Source organism: Epinephelus moara, chromosome 18, assembly GCF_006386435.1.
Source record: "Epinephelus moara isolate mb chromosome 18, YSFRI_EMoa_1.0, whole genome shotgun sequence".
In the NCBI taxonomy this organism is placed as follows: Eukaryota; Metazoa; Chordata; class Actinopteri; order Perciformes; family Serranidae; genus Epinephelus; species Epinephelus moara.
Window position 1 is genome coordinate 15,540,118 of NC_065523.1, and position 17,227 is coordinate 15,557,344.

The 17,227-nt window shown below is 41.7% G+C and overlaps 1 protein-coding gene and 1 non-coding gene across 2 annotated transcripts; both read right to left on the reverse strand.

Moving 5' to 3' along the window:
* Window positions 1–171: 171 nt before the first annotated feature.
* On the reverse strand, window positions 172–16,536 carry LOC126405711 (plexin domain-containing protein 1-like). The gene is made up of 14 exons (XM_050069594.1): window positions 16,312–16,536; window positions 7,128–7,294; window positions 6,729–6,872; window positions 2,733–2,802; window positions 2,490–2,612; window positions 2,295–2,413; window positions 2,106–2,205; window positions 1,921–2,016; window positions 1,722–1,803; window positions 1,370–1,430; window positions 1,167–1,287; window positions 988–1,023; window positions 751–908; window positions 172–654 (listed from the first exon to the last, which is right to left on the reverse strand). The coding sequence occupies exons 1-14, from the start codon at window positions 16,388–16,390 to the stop codon at window positions 541–543; spliced, it is 1,470 nt and encodes a 489-aa protein (XP_049925551.1). The 5' UTR covers window positions 16,391–16,536; the 3' UTR covers window positions 172–540.
* Window positions 3,513–3,584, reverse strand: trnac-gca (transfer RNA cysteine (anticodon GCA)). Its single transcript has one exon. It is a non-coding gene; the product is annotated as a tRNA-Cys (tRNA).
* Window positions 16,537–17,227: the final 691 nt, after the last annotated feature.

Below are 17,227 nucleotides of genomic sequence, written 5' to 3' on the forward strand. Positions count from 1 at the left end.
TGATTATGGCCCTGACGGAGGCTACAGCATCAAGTAATGCTAAATATGATATAAAAAGATAAGACTTGCAAGCTGGGGTACTTATCTTTAACTGTGCAACGTGTTCTTGCAAAACAAAAGGTGTTTCTTAAAAGAATCAGCTTTGCAAGTGAAAGCAACAGCAACTGAAACTGAAGCACACCCAGAAATTTATTCTTTTCATGTAAAACAGCATAGTTTATCTATTATGTCAAAGGCTGTTAACCTTGTGGCATGCATTGCACAATTGACTACAGTCAAATTACATAAAGTTTTTAAGGAAGGGTGGAATAAAAACACATTTTATCGCAGCAGAGATACACATTTCTAACGGAATTGTTCAATATCATGTAACACTCAGCTATTATCTACACAAACTGTTGCAACAATGTCAACTTTTGGCGATGGAGTCATAAAAATTGGATGTAAAAGTTGAACTGGCTTTGGACAAATGTATATATGTGGATGTTTTTGTAGAAATCAGTTCAATGCAAATGTTTATCCATGTTTCCATCTGTCATTTCAACATGGCCCAGCTTCAACAATGCTGTCTTTTTCATGGCCCTCTCCTTCCACTTCTGTGTAACCAGGTTGTTTCTTCTGAAACTTCAAGGACGGCCAGTAGCTCTTGCGTCTCTGAAAACAAAAGAAAAGGTTTTATGTTGACATGTAATCTAATTAAAGCATGTCTGGCTCTTGTCAGAACAGGTGTAGGACACAGTTGCCGCTCACCTGGATGAGGTAAAGTGGTGATGCAGCAGTAGGATGGTAGTTGATGTACAGAGCTACCAGTATCAGAGCCAAAAGTAGCACCAGTGCAGCTGCTATACCGGCTATCACTCCTGTGTTAGCGAACCCGGCATTCTTGGTTGACGAATCTGTCCTCACATCTGTATTGAAGATGAAGCCCCATAATTATATCCCTTGATACAACTTACCTATAAATGTCTCTCACAGTTATCAACTCACCATTGCCAGTGTTAAATATATGACGTTTGGTCTCATCTGAAAGAAGACAGAAAGCAGTCATTTCCACACTTATTTCACGGCAGAATCTATTTTTACTAAGTGACAAAAGTGTTGTGAAATACTGCGTACATTTTACAGTTCCGTATATTGTACTGACACTAAAAATAGCCCGGCCTCACCGTCACTTTCACAGCTTTTTTGCAGAGGAGTCAATGAGGTCACGTCCTCCATCTCTGATGTGATAGACGAAGCAGTGGAGCTGTCACCCCTGGAGTAATCCTCACAGGTTGCATTTTTGCTCTGCCCATACACAATGAAATAAATGCACGAGTCTCAAAAAGGACAATTAAAGCAGATACTTATTCTTAATGTCCAGCAATACCTCTTCTGAACAGGCGTAGTCCAACCATTCTTGTCTGTGTCTATCCATGCCATCTGAACACCTAAAACACACAAGATACATATTTATAAGGGTTACACCTGCACTATATCACAGTTAAAGTTCATACCAAATTCGAAAATACATGTTTTTCCTCTTACCTGTAGTGCTATTTATCAGTCTAGATTGTTTTGGTGTGTGTTGCTGAGTGTTGGAGACATCAGGCTCAGTGGCAGAGCATTTAACTGCAGATTAAGAGGTCCCTAGTTCAACTCTGGGTGCCCTTTCTCTCAGGAAAATGCATCTACCAACTTGCCTACATTGCTATTAAATAGAGAGATAACATCCCACTCACCTCTGGAGTACATGGCACCAGCTACAACCAGAGGTTTGGTTGGATGAGAGGCAGAGCTCACAGCTGTCATGCTGCAGGCAGGCTTAACAGAGAGAAAGAGATGAGCAAGATAACAGGTTGTATTGTTTGAGTGCTGATGCAGTGATACATACTGAATCGTTGAAACTAAACATTTAACGATGATGGATAAGGATCTTACTGGGCAGTGGAGTGAACTCGACAGCAGAGTAGCTGGTGATCTTTGTAGTGTCTATCTCAACCCGATGGTACTCATAAATTGCCTGCCGTTGGGCATCTGAATCAGGAATACACTCAGGTTTATTGCCAAGTAGGTTTTCTTACTGCATTATTCATAAGTGGACAGGCATAAACAATATTGCTGACCTGGTGATTCAGGAGAAGTTGGCGTGACCATGAAGGCATCAGACAAACCGGCCTTCACTGGGTGCTCAGCTGAACCAATCACATCTAGTGACAGAGGTATCTGATAAAAAGACAAAAAGAGGAATGACTTGTGCATGCAGCAACGAGAAAGAGATAAAGTATGGAGCACAGAGCACACGTGTGTCTCACATCTCGGTAGATGAACGTGATGGCTCCTGTTTTGTAAAGCGCGGCCTGAAATGTGAAGGCTCCCTCTGACTCTTTTCCTGACAGTCTGACCCGCTCCCACTGGACCACAAACACCTCACCTGAAGACAGTGAATGTCAAACAGGAGTCAGACAAGTAGTCAGCCAATGGTGTTTAAATATCAGGCGCTGTCTCACCATTATCCAAGTACTGCACAGTGGATTCTTTGGAGTGGCTGGGGTCAAAATTAGCCATTAGAGGGGCGATGTACTGTGTTGCGGTCAGCATACGGTGAGTAATGTCCCCTGTGAAGATAAACCCTGAAAATGGGCAGATGGGAAAAATATGTAAGACTTGAGTATGACTTGCAAAAACACTTCTCAGCTCTGAACATATGCAGGAAAGGTCACTTGAACATCTGTTATAAAATCAAAAAGTACCTCCTGTTGCTATGGTAATCTGCCTCAGGTAATGTCCGTAGAATGGAAAGTCAAACGTCAGAGCAACCCTCTGCAGAGACAGTGGATGGAAACAGACAGAAAGAGAATTAGAGGTGGAGTTCATGTGTTGAGCTGTTTTTCTAAGCATCATAAGCATTTTATTTCACCTGCTGAAAGGTAATTTTGAAACATTTCACACCACTCTTACTCACATTGTACCTAAACCACTTATTTAGTGGCATTTAAAGTTGTAATCCTTAAAGGGACAGTTCACCCCCAAATCAAAAAGACACCTTTTTCCTCTTAGCTGTAATGATATGTATCCATCTAAATGGTTTTGGTGTGAGTCGATTAATGTTAGTGATATCGGCTATAGAAAAGTCTGCCTTCTTATGAATATATTTGGACTAGATGGCACTCAGCTTGTGGTGCTAAAACCCTTTTTTGACACTTTTTATAGTCTGCAGTTTTCCATTCTGTCTTTACCGCTTGTCATTTTCATTGGTAGTAGTGGAGTCTATCATTCTCCCACTCAATTCAAATTGCCTTCCCACACACGAGGTACTCACAGGAATCAATGCAGTGCTATTAACTCTACTGTTCACAACGCTATAGCCATGTCAGGGCAGGCACTGTCCACTGTGTAATGACCACGTGTTGCTAAATCACCCTGCTCTGAAATGCTTCGGTACATAACTCAGTCCATTAGCATCAGTTGGAACTGCCTATCTAACACCCACCACTGTGTTTTAACATCCTGTGCAATTTTAATTGAAAATGAGGGGGCACCCGGATTTGAACCGGGGACCTCTTGATCTGCAGTCAAATGCTCTACCACTGAGCTATACCCCCTTGCCTACATACCCTAATTTTATCATCACATATTGTTTATACAAGGATAAGTGCTTGTGCACACTAGCAGGCTCCGCCTTGCCCTTCACAGGCAGCCTATCTGTGATTAACAGTGTTCTCGGCATGCAGTCTGATGTAACTATCTTGCAATGATCTACTGTGGTTAAAACATAGACACAACTTGGCTGTGTAGGAGTGGGTTATTGAGGTTACTGGGTGTTAAGTTATCAAAACTGATATTCTGCTAAATAACTAAGATCCACAACATCATGATTCACCCTCATAATCCATGTTATCAGTCTCAAGATCAGTAGAGCAAAACGGAAAACTGACCCGGCTGTAGCCAATAATAAAAGCGATAACCCTTGACGGCAGCTTTAGCTGTATCCAAATATACTAAAAACACCTGTCTTCTGATTTCCCAAACTGCAAGCACATTTTTCTTCTTAGCTTCGTCCATTTATAATCTGATGTTGATTCTTCAACTCTGTAACCCGGATTAGATGTTTCTATAAAGCCAAAGTACTCTGTTTGCACTTGGAGAATCTGAAGTTTTGTCCATCAGCTTTTTCTTAGTGTACAGGAGTTTTCCTTCCCCGTGCCTGATCCGCCACATCTTTCCATATTAAAGTGAGCTGTATGTATTACACAGGTGCCAGGTGTTGGACAATAGAGGTCAAATCTGGGACGGCGTTGACAGCCTCTGGCAGGCCGTGGCCTGTAGCTCTTGGCATGTACCAACATTTCCCAGTCCCTTAGCTCCCCGAGCAGCGTTACCTTATGTTTCAGACTGAACTGTGTCCTGGCTTGCTCTCACATAAAATGTAAGGGCAAAATTTCTCCTTTGACAAATGCAGAATCAGTAGCTGCCCGTGTACTTATATTTGCTGCAGTGTTGTACCTTTGCACTCCACTTTACCAAGGATATAGAAAAGATTGATTAGCTCCATTAGAACTTCTTTTTTAAGATTAAGTTTTAATGATAGGACAGCTGCAGATAGACAGGTACAGTGGGAGAGAAAGGGGGTTGACACGAAGCAAAGGGCTGGGAGTCGTAACCAAACAGAGGCCGCTGCAAAGGACAGTGTGTATGGGGCACATACAGTATTCTACCAGGTGAGCTAGAGGTTACCCCAGCTTCATTAAAACTTTAAATTAGATTTGATAGAGATCTACAAAAATGTTTGTTGCCATATTAAATGAATGGCTTTAGAAAGTACATATAATAATTTTACAGCATAATAGAACACCAGATTTTAAAGCTTTTTGAGGTATGTGCTACGTTTTCACAGGTAGGGGGCTCCAAGATTTGAACATGACTGCAATCAAATGCCTTATCACTGAACCCTGAAAGGCAGGCTACACCCTGCCTCTTATTGATGCCTTTTTAAGAAACCATATGACTAAAAACGTAGAAATATCTCAAAGAAAACAGCACAAAGGGCACATTTATATGTAAACTTATGTTTCAGATTTAATATGTGATTTAATGTGTTGCAGTTTATCTCAAAAAGAACAGAAGAAAGAGGAGATTTGCTATCGAACCAGACCAGAGCAAAGAGTATTCCCAGCTTAACTTCATTAAAACCTTGAATAATTTACCATCATTGCAGGTAATTTGGTACATGCTGTTTTCACAGGTAGGGGGCACCCAGAGTTGAACATGAGGACCTCTTGATCTGTACTCACATGCTCTACCACTGAGATATACCTCCTGTGGAGGATACATCTGACTGCATATTCATGGCCTTGTAATGACCATATGGATGAAATGTTAACTCATGTTTCAGATCAAATTATCTCCTTTAAATTCAGAAAATTTAAAGGAGATGGAGACGACCTAAATTCGTCTCTACCGTCAGAAATACATAATCAGTCTAGAGTGTTTTGGTGTGAGCTGCAGAGTGTTTGAGATATCGGCTAGAGATGTTTGCCTTCTCTATAAAATTAGATGGCACTTGGATTCTGGTGATCAAAGCGCCAAAAACAATACATTTGAAAAACTCAACAGCAATGTCTCTTTCCAGAAATCATGACCTGGTTACTCATACAATCTGCAGACCTTGTTGTGAGAGTTTCATGTGGGAACTATTTTCTTTCTACTGAACAACACCCACCAACTGTATCACTGTACAGAAGGAAGCATACATCTGTTTATGGATGACAGGCTCATGCTCAAGCTGAGTGCCATCCAGTTCCATTATGGCCCAGACACAGCTAACCAACATCAAAGAACTAGTGGCGACGAAGGCCGACTGTTGCATCACCTCACGTCATTCGAGTCTCGGCCACAAAGTTGCATTTGAACACTCCGCAAAGACTACAGCCAACTGCCAAGGAGCATGTGCATTTTGCGCCTGCATGAGAGGAAATAACTCTAGAAAACAATATCTTAAATAATTATTAAACATGTCGTATATAATCTTATATAACAGGTTTGTTTGATCTCTTTTGACTTTAATAGTTTGTTTGCTTTCTTCACTTCCTTTTTGCTTCCTGTGTGCTGAGCTGAACTGCCAATCAGAGGGATTTTACTCACAAACAGGCTCTGCCGGGTCTGAGACTGATTCAACATGTTAAATCGGTAGAAAAAAAGCCGACTAGTGCCAAAAGTGCGGTAGAACTAGGGTGACAGATGCTCACCGATGAAGCCATTATTAACAGACAGACGACCATCTACTTGGTGTGTCAGGGCCCTTATAATCAAGAGAAGGCAGACATCTCCAAGGCCAATATCTCCAACACTCGGCAACTCACACCAAAACAGTCTGGATTGGTAAATAGCACAACTAAGAGGAAAAATATGTATTTTTGATTTTAGGGTGAACTGTCCCTTTAAGCACTCCATCTTGACAAGGACATAGGAGTTCTACATTTATGAGGATTTGTGGAGTTTACTTGAATTTTGACCACTTCAAATATTTAAACACAGGTATGTTCATATAACACATTGAACTTGATGTCACAATTAGGTGACACCCAGATTAAATCTGTGGTCAGATGCTCTACCGCTAAGCCACACCCTCTATAACAACTGTCACCCATTTCTTCTTGGTGGCCTGGTATAATTTAAACTGATTTTTTTTACAAGTAACCTCCAAAGAAAGTCAGAGCGCACATGTATTTATTGCGTGTGAGACTCACCACAGCCTGTTTGTATGCATTTGACAGAATGCCATGGACTCTAACTTGGCCATGCCGGACGTCACTCATGTCAACCCATAGTTCCTGTGTGCGCGGGTCCTCTGGGCCAATGCTACGCCATGTGTAATACTTCCCAGAATCCTCCTTCCAGAAGAGAAACACACAGGGGATCAGAGGTTGTAATGGTGTGACACAGGCATCAAGAGTTCACTCTGTACACGGTTAAATCACATGCTGTCATGTACTTCTCCAAGTGAGTGGAAAGGAGTAAACTCTATTTCCAAAAGAGGGCAGTGTTTAACTCCAACTAAAACAAATACAACATGACACAAGCCAAAAGCATAATAAATGCCACAAGCCATTAGAGTCATAAGAAAGACTGCGGTGCAGCTCTCTCACCACTACGCGTGTCATGTTGTCTGGCAGGGTGTTGATGGCGAGTCCTCCACCCAGGACCGCCCTGCTGAACCTAGCGCGGCCTAAGGATAACCTCTGAGCTCTGTGAGGATGACTGTCTCCTCCGGTTGGCTCTTCATGCTGCTGTGTGGTCACACTGTACCAATTGTCTGTCCAAAATAATGAATATCAGGTTAGTATGTCGTGCTGGTTATTATGGGATGGGATGATACCAGCACTTCGGTGCCAGCTGAAGCATTTTAAATGCTAAATCCACTGAAAAGAAGAGAAAATACACCAAACTTGTTTTTTATTTTTATTTTTAACCCTGGCAGCAGTACCACACATTGTTGGGAAACATATCAGATGCCAGTTTTGTTTGGACTCTTAAGAAAGATGTTTACAGTTGTGGCTCAGTAATCAACCACTCAGCCAAACGACAAATTCCGATTTGCTTTTGATATTGCGAGTCTTAGCCTTGTCAGTTAAAACCATTGTTGAATGAAGACAAAACAATACAAATACAATTTTGTGATGCTCGGAAGGAACTGTCAAATCCTACAAACAATGTAAACCATGTTTAGTAAGCAGACTCGGGGAGGTAGGCTTTGTTTTACAGTTCTGGGGTGTTTTAATTGATGGCTTGTCCTTGTTCAAAGCCACATATCCTGAAAGCCACATATTCCTAGTTGATGTTAGGAGTTTATTTTAGCATCACACTGTGATTTTCTATGGAGCGTGGAAAATGCATTTCAGCTGGTACACTGAGACTTGGATGTAGACCTATGGACATCTTGGTCCTTGAATAACCTCAGTCACTGATACAACTTTGGAGCCAAAATGTATCGACCGAGCTCCCAGAGTCATCTCTGTACAAAGCAGAGACGAGGCAGGCTTAGAAAGGTTTTTTCCAGGATATTTTTGTGTTTAGTCTGCAGAAATATTTCACTCACTGGTCACTGAGTCTGTTTAAAATAGCTGGTTGATGGATAATTCATCTATTAAATGTTTAACTATTAAGTGTTTCCCTTGTTCTTATAGGTGTAGCACTTTTTAAAACAAACTTGCAGTGTTGTCTTGTGTTAAATAAAATGATCAAAGAATACATTCTTAATATATTATTCAGGAAGCATACTTGGCTTCCACAAAACAGCTCTTCTCCCCTCTGTGTTACAAATGCAATGTTTGCTTTTAGAGCAAGTTTTAAAAACAGTTTTGTTTGTGTTGAAAATGTTCCATACTTCCTCTATTTCCACAAGCCAGTTTGACTTCATAATTAGAGACAAATGTATGTCATGTTCGCAGCAAAGACTATTTATTGTTTTAAAGGTTAAAAAGAAAGGCATGAATAAATTGAGATAACCTTAGTTTGGAGATTTTTCAAATTCATAATCAATACTGAACAACATTCAGACCTCACTTAAACATGACTCCAACATTTCTGGCAGCTCATTTGATATCTATTTCCAGGTTGCCAAGGTAGCATCATATCATAGCCTGCATTTTGACATCGGTGGAAGAAGTGCTCAGATCTTTTACTCCAGAAAAAGATCCAGGAAACTTTATTCCAGGGTGCTGGAAAGGAGGCTCCAACCAACTGTCGAACCTCTGAGTCAGGAGAAGCATCGTGGACTTCGTCCTGGCTGTGGGACAGTGGACCAGCTCTTCAACCTTGCAGGGCTGCTGGAGGGTCATGGGAGTTTGCCCATTCAGTCTACATGTGTTTTGTGGACTTGCAACTACGTCCTCTTGAGAGTCCTGTGGGGGTGACTGTGGGAATACAGGGTACCAGGGTTGTTGCTATGAGCCATTCGGTCTTAGTGAAACCACAGTGAGAGCTGTGTCCGCACACTTGGCACCAATTCAAACATGTTGTCAGTGGGTGTTGACCTCCACCAGGGTTGTCCCTTCTCACCGATTATGTTTGTGATATTCGTGGACAGGATTTCAAGGTGCAGGTGGGGGAGGAGAGTGTCCGGTTTGTGGAGCTCAGAATGGCATCTCTGCTCTTTGCTAGTGATGTGGTTCTGTTGTGTAATCACAGCATGGCCTCCAGCAGGCACTGGGACAGTTTGCAGCCAAGTGTAAAGCAGTCAGGATGAGAGTCAGCACCTCCAAGTCTGAGGTCATGGTTCTCTGCCGGAAAACAGTGGATTGCCCCTTCTGGGTTTGGAGAGAGTTACTGCCCCAGCTGAAGGAGTCCAAATATCTCAGGGTGTTGTTCATGTGTGAGGGTAACATGGAGTATGAGGTGACAGTTGGCCCACATCGTAGCATAGCATTGCCCCAGACTGTCATGGTGAAGAGGGAGCTGAGCCTGAAGTTAAAGCTTTCGATTTATCGGTCCATCTATGTCCCGACACTCACTTATGATCATGAGCTTTGGTTAGTGACCGAAAGAATGAGGTCGTGAACACAAGTGGCCAAAATCAGATTTATTTTTCGGGTGGCTTTGCTCAGCCTTAGAGATAGGGTAAGGAGCTCAAACATCTGGAGGGAGTTAAAAGTAGAGTCACTGCTCTTTTGTGTTGAAAGGGGCCAGTTGAGGTAGTTCAGGCATATGATCAGGATGCCTCCTGTTAGAAGTTTTTCCAGGGCAGACCCCAAACACACTGGGGGGATTATATACCTGGGAACACCTTGAGATTCCCCAGGAGGAGCAGGAAAGCGCTGATGAGGAGAGGGATGTCTGGAGTATCTTGCTCAGCCTGCTGTCCTGTGACCTAACCCCAGATAGGTGGATGACAATGGATGGATGGACAAATGACTTATGTTATGAAATAGATATAGTGGAGTAAAAAGCACAACATTAGCTTCCAAAATGCTGTGGACTAGTAGTAGTAGTCATTGTAGTAATAGTATAGCATAAAATGGAAATTGTACCTAATTAAAACATAGCCTACTTATTTACATTCCAACCACTGAATTTAGAGGGTGAATTTTTCCAGATATTATAACAAGGATGTTTAAAAATATAGACACCAGGACTTGTTGACAGACGCACATGCCATATCATTTATTAAAGTCGTTTTGCATGGCATCTATCTATGTCTTTTTGAAATGTTACGGTAATATGCGGGTTTTTTTTTAGGTACATTACGGTAAACGGGTGTGACGTCACTGGCAGACTATATAAACCCAGAGACCGCTCTCTTCCTTCACGGAGTGTTTCATCTAACCCTAAATCAGTGCGGTCTCCCGTACCTAACGTTCGCTGTTTTTCGTTTCTGGCTTTCAGTAAACTACGGGAGGTGTTTGAAGCGGTGCTGGGAACATTTACGAAACAAAAAAGCCAGGACAATCACTCCGTCGTGTTCAGTTTCCCGTCTGAAACACCGTGATTGTTAGGCCGTGGTCAGCTTGGCTGCCGCGAAGAGTTTGTCTCTGCTGCTCCGGTGTTTTCATGTCGGGACTGTTGGTAACTGAGCAGAGTAAAACTGAGCAGGGCGACTCTACCAGGCCTGCTACTGGTCCGGTTAGGAAGCCCAAGCTCAAACACCTGTAAACCACAGATTTTAGTATGTCAATTGTTACTGTTAATTGTGTATGAATGTGTTCGCTTGCTCCTCAAATCATGCTAATGCTAGCTTAGAGCTAAGCTAACGGCTAGTTAGCATTAGCAGCACCGACCCGCCCCCCTCAGCTGCAGGAGCATGTCCTGCCTTGAAAATGGCATGAAGCACTAACAAAGACCTGGGATTATGTGAAAGTTTAGACACACGGGTTGCTTAAATATTGACATTTTAACTTAATTAAAAAGACAACTAAAGCTATTTTTTTTACCATCTGCAGTTGGGAGAAGTCTGCCTGCAGGGTTTTCTGACAGTAAAGAAATAAGGGGTTTCTTGGTTTTGAGTGGAAAAAATGTGGTTTGATTTGAAATGAAAAGCTTTATGACAGAAATCCCAAAAGATGAAAGCACATGGGAGAAGCTTTCATTGTAGGGCTTTTTTTTTGACTTAAGTCTATTAATTTTAACCCAAACCACAACTTTTTTCCTTGCCTTTACCAAGAGATCCCTTTCTGGTAGGAAACCTTTGATGAAAACGTCTCCCAACTGTGCGCAGAAAGTGGAATTTAGCCCTACTTCCTGCTACCCACGTTTAATTTGACACCTGTGCTTGAAAAAGGGAAGCCAAAGAAGCATTTTTAACATGGAAAAACACTTTGACATGATCAGTGCCATGTTCCTCCACTGAGCCACCTGTTCATGTGGTCCAGCTCTCCTACACACCAGATTCATATAAATTGTAATGACATCCTAACTCCCATGCAGTGCATTAACACCATGGGTCTTGAAATATACACCAGGCTATTTTAATTTTGAAACAATTTGCTCGTGCTCGGGCTGAGATACAAATATCTGCCAACACAGATTTTTGTTTAACACCTTTAACACTGTTTAACACTGAGAATAACACTCCAGAGTACAGATGGGGTGGGGGTAAAGACAGTTAAAGTATGTGAGTGCACATTCAGTAAAGTGTTTGTGATAAAGCGGGAAGCTGAGGTTTTGCAAACCTCATAAGTTTGACTTACTGAGGGATCAGGGTGTAACTCTCAGGGGTGTGAAAACATGGTATGACTGTAAAAGTGAACTACAGCCAAACCCACATTATAGTACACGGTGTCTTGTCAACTGTGTTGTTCTAAAAATGGCCATGAGAAGACACCATGCTTATTTTCTCAGGTGTTGGACCCGACTGACCTACACTGAATTAGGCAGCTGCTTTATATTAAGCCATTTCATCCGTATTTCGAAGCCTTGGGAGACAACAGCAAACCCCCTCGCGTGCAGACATACCCCTCCCCCACTTTTACTAGCCTATGTTAATGAGAAAATTAACAGACTGGAACTTTATCTTTCCTGTTTGTTAAGCAGAAAGTAGTTAAAGGAGGGAGCTTTGGCTCAATTCAAGGCATTTGTCTTCACAAAAAAGTGGATAATCAGCAAGAAAACACATTTAGGAATATGAAATCTGACATTTTTAGCTTCTAAACAAATTCTTATGGGTGCCAGCACCCAGTGCAGCTCCTCTTATGCCAGCGAAATGCTAGCTGACGTTGGTTTGATGCCTGCATTTCTGTCCTGAGTGTGGGAGGGGAACACAGGCCTGTTGGTCCCTCAGCTATGTCCTGTGCCAAACCCCCAGAGTTCAGACTGTGTGGGACATTGGCTGGTGCTGCCTGCTTTAAACATTACCCTGCATTCACACAGTTATAACACTGATGTCTTCCACAGCAGTCAAAACTACAATACGTCATTTAACAAGTCGCTGAAGTGACAACCCAAATGTCTTGACCTCATAGGGAGCTTATTGTATTCGTTCATGAGTGTTTCTCCCCACCCTTTGATTCAATTAAGTGGTGCGTCAATGCGTTCGTGGCGGCTCATATGTTAAACCTAGATGTGTGATTGTTGAGCGCTGGATCCGCCCTGTTATGGCATCTATGAGGTAAGAGGAGAGTTGTTGAGTCCTTCAGAGCAGCAGATAAACATATCCTGGTTTATAAAAGCTGGGAGGGGTGCAAACGCTGAATATGAAGCCGTGGCTTCTAATATCCACTCTGACAGCCAGTAGTATTGAAATTGCTGGCAGATGACCAAAACAGTAAGATGGGAGTCATATTGTCTCTGCTGTCCAGGAGAAACTGACAAAAACTCACTCTGGACTCAACTATTTCCTTATGAATTATTCACTGCATTGCTAATACTCATGAATCACGTAACATCCTATGTGCTGTGCATCCTACAGCAGTCACAGAAAAATAGTCCACTAAGTATAATAAAATGATACCAAACTCACCTTTTCAAACGTACATCTGACTATTGATAAAGGAGTTAAAACTCTACCCAGGGGGAACACCATCAGGAGAGGCAAATCAGGTAAATGTTTGCCCCCCTCCAAGAAAAATCCGGGAAAAACAGCCCTTGATGGCTACTCATATTGGCACAATTTGCAATGACAACTATAAACCATACCCTGTATAAAAATAATCAACATAGCCACCATAACGTTATCCATTGGTTTGTGGCTCTCGTTTTGAAGCCTCGAGTTTGTCATTTTGGCCAGCGCCATCTTGGATTTTTGGAGCCACAAGTGACCACATTTAAACAAATTTAAACTGATGAGTCAAATAAAAATTCAGCCGCTGCACAGTTGCCATCAATGTTGAAATTAACTACAGAGACAAAACCTGTTTTCTTTATACCAGGCTGTAAAGATATTTATTCTGCTGTAAACTTAGGCACTTTAACATGGGGGTCTATGAGGTTGATTTGCTTCTGGAGTCAGCCTCAAGTAGCCATTTCAGGAGCTTAATTTTTCTGCTTCAGAGATTTCCACTTGCTTTAAGCCCCCTTAAACCTCCCATAAAGGCACCACACAGTGCACCGCTGCCTAAGTGGATACAACCTACAACTGTCAGCGCAACCATCAGGTTCTTGATGGGCTTTTTTGCCTGCCTCCCCCCTTAGAGTCTAGGATTGCCACTGCTATTCTGATATTCTTTGTAATATTTGAACTCTTTATCATTTTCACAGTGGATATACCTACAGTATAAACACGAACAGCATTGGTATCTTTATTGTAAGAATTTAACATTTTAAATCTTTTAGATGTCTTAAAGTCAGTGATGACATTGCGCACAACATACTACTGGGATAACATGAAAATTATATAGAAATAGAAGTGTATTTTCCCCCGCATATCATCTTTAGAATTAAAGTAAGATGTGATTTGATATTTAGAAGTTTGAGGTTTTCAGATATATCTAAAGTTAGTGCTAACATGTCCATAAGACTTGTCCTATCTTTCCATAAATTCCTGTGTGCATATAACAGAAATCCAATGGGAGATGATTGCAACAGAATACCTAAGTGGTGAATCAAGACGGACCTGGATTTGTTTTGTAGGTCTGCTCTTCTTTTAGGAAACTAGCAGGGCGGTGCAACAGCTAACCCATACCTCATTGTGCCAGTGTAGAAAAACAGTGTTGGTGAGTCAGAAAGTGAGAAAACCATCATTGGCTAAAGCTGCCCCTGGTCACGAACACCGATGAGGTTTGCACAGCTCAACATGTTTCAGGGTGTAAAGGTTTTAAACAATTTGAGACAATAAGCACAGCACTAAGGATGACAAGTATATGTAGTAAGACCCGGTGAGGTAAAACAGGAACTGCTTTTTGTCAAATGTAGGCAATGAAAGAGCAGACGTTGTGGACAGAAAACTGACCTCTGCCCGCTCTTTTAGGAGCTACCAAACCACGACATTTAGCTGCCTTTTTCTGTGAGCGGTCAGCTCCGAGCGGTCTGAGAGAACACACCCTTCCTGAGCAGAGGCTGGAGGAGTTGGCATGCACTCCTCAACATCACCCACGATAAACATGCATAGTTCATTTCAAGGCTTGTGGTTGAACTGCAGACGAGCAATTTAGATTAATTTCAGGGAATAAATTTCATCCAGATAATTGAATCACTTGGCTCTTCAAGTGTTTTATATTTGATTGAAAGTGCATATTTAACTGATCTCCACCACCTCCATTATCAAATAATTGGAGCTGATAATGTGATAGATGTCTTAGTATGTATTTTGGCCAGTAAATGCGCTGCTGACACACAGCAACAATCACCTTAACTAAGTAACACCCAGGAATCTTAAAAATGGCTAATATAATTTATGACATCCCTGAGGGGGTGCAACAAAGTTACATTTCACAATAAAATTATGAAGACATTCCAATTTTGGTCAAGTCTATTTTAGAGAACATGAGTGCACTGATTGCTTCACTTTTCCTCTGGTACAGTGAAACCAAATCTCTGCATGGGAAAGCTGAAAATGTTAGTTTTTGCTTTTAAGTTGTCCGATAAGCTAAGTAAAAGAAAAAGAGACAGCCCAAAATCTTTTCCCATATAAACACTGCTCCAAAGTACGACATGATTCAAAGAGCGAGCTGCTCAGCTGCTGGCAGATAGCTGATTTTGCTCTTGCCACTTTTTTTTTTCCTAAAACATGAGCATGTTTTGCTTATCACAAGTCAAATTGGACATGACTTTTACAAAATAAGTCACAGACAATAACATGCTATCTCTGATCTGATCTTACAAAACAATCCCTTTCACTTTGTTTCTCATTTTTCCAGTTTTGCTCCAACATGTCTGGATCAGCTTCAGGCTATTTGTTAAGCAAACTTCTCAGCAGGACAAGAGACGAGAGGCCAAACACTGAGGTCATTGAGGGGTACACAATTCATTTTCGGCTCAGGGCTCGGGTGTTTTTACAGTCTGGTTTAGATGGTGTAGATGGCTCCCTCAGGAACAAAGTCATTATTTAAGAACTCAGCAATATATAATGTTGAGTGACAAGGCAGATAAGAGCGAATTAGGCAAAGAACAGGAGGATATGTTAGGTCAGCACCGACAGCTGACCCCTTATTTTGCAACCACGTATCTCAGCACCTCCTAATGCTGTTTCATCTGCAACATGTTTCACTCTGCAGAAGAGGAGTACTGGATGATTAAGTGAAATGTAGAGAAAGCGCAGGAGAGAGTGACCAGTCAAATTCCTCAGAAATAAATCCATATTCCAAACACGCTTCCTGCACATCACTCCACTTCCCCATACTTGCCCTACACTATATCAAAAAAAGAAATATTAACTGATGTCCACTCTCCAACTGCCTCCAAAAGCTTTCTAACATTCCCTGTGGGAGTCTAGCAGGGAGGCAAGAAGAAAAACAAAGTCTACCATCTAATTTTAAACCTGAGACAGGCTGCTTGTGGGTTGTTGTTTAGACTCAGTCACATGCTTGTGGAAGACGGTATTTTAATTGTACACTTTATTGCAAACTAGGTCATTCACTTTTGTGTGTAAAATAAAAAGGGCATGGCATGCCCATTTGCTGCTCCATAAAGACTCGTGCTGCAGCTGTGCAGTTTAAAGTGAAGTGAAATACCAACAGTAGCATCAATATAAAAATGTATAAATTACTCGGATCAAATGGAAATCCAATTAAGAAAACAATGTGCATGCAGAGTGTAATTGCGCAAGCATTAATTGAGCAAAAGATAAAAGGTGGAGAAGCTGCAAGACAGACTTGCAACACCTGCAAACTGAAGCATATTTAAAGACCAGACAGGTGGAGAGATTATTGCAATGATGATGGAAGGAAAACACACTCAGCTCACCTGTTTGCTGTTGAGCCCAAACTCTTGCCAGCTCTGTTTGGGCGAGACAGAGGAAAAGCATCACCAAACTGAAACACATGTTGGCCAGACAAAGACGAATTAAAAATAAAAATAAAAGCTGTGTCTCAGCTCCTTTCTTCTTCTTCCTCTTCTTCTTCTTCCTCTTCTTCTCTTTGGAAAAACAACTTTTCTCTGAATCTCACTTCCACCCGTCACTCTCTTCCTCCCCCTGAATGTCTCTCTCTCACTCTCTTCGCACACCACCCCTGTTTCTAACTACACCCTCTCTCTCCTCCTCAGTGCTGTTCATCCGTTGCCATGGTGATTACAAAGACACAAGGATCAGCTGATGAGGCTTTGGAGCAGAGAGGAGAATCATCTGCACACTTAAAGGCCTGGATATTTAATTATAATCTGTCTTTTTTTAAAATAAAATTATACAATGTATTCCTTTGTTTGGGATTCAAACATCCATCCATTCAATGGAGTTTCACTGTCAGCAGCGTGTGTGGCGCCTCCGTCTGTCCAAATCTGCTGAGAGGACAGTGAGAAATCTGACATCTGAGATAAGACATAATGATCAGGATGCCAACAATGCCAGGGTAAAATCTGCGCTAGTTATGATATAACACATTCCATATCAAGTCTGTTTATGACTCCTCAAAACAATGTGTCTCTATTCTAACAACAACATCCCTCTGTGGCCAACATGGAACAAGAAAGTCTCTTTGTTGCAGTTTAATTTCCAACGCTTATGAAAAAGCTGTATTTTTTTAAATGGCATGTTAAACTGAGTGAGCTTTACAAGCACTGTGGCTGACTCCGTCACCTCTCTCAGCCCTCGCTTTCATCATTTCTATCTGCTCTAAGAGCAAACATGGGATCCTTGGCAGAGAAAATGTCAGCTGATGTCGTT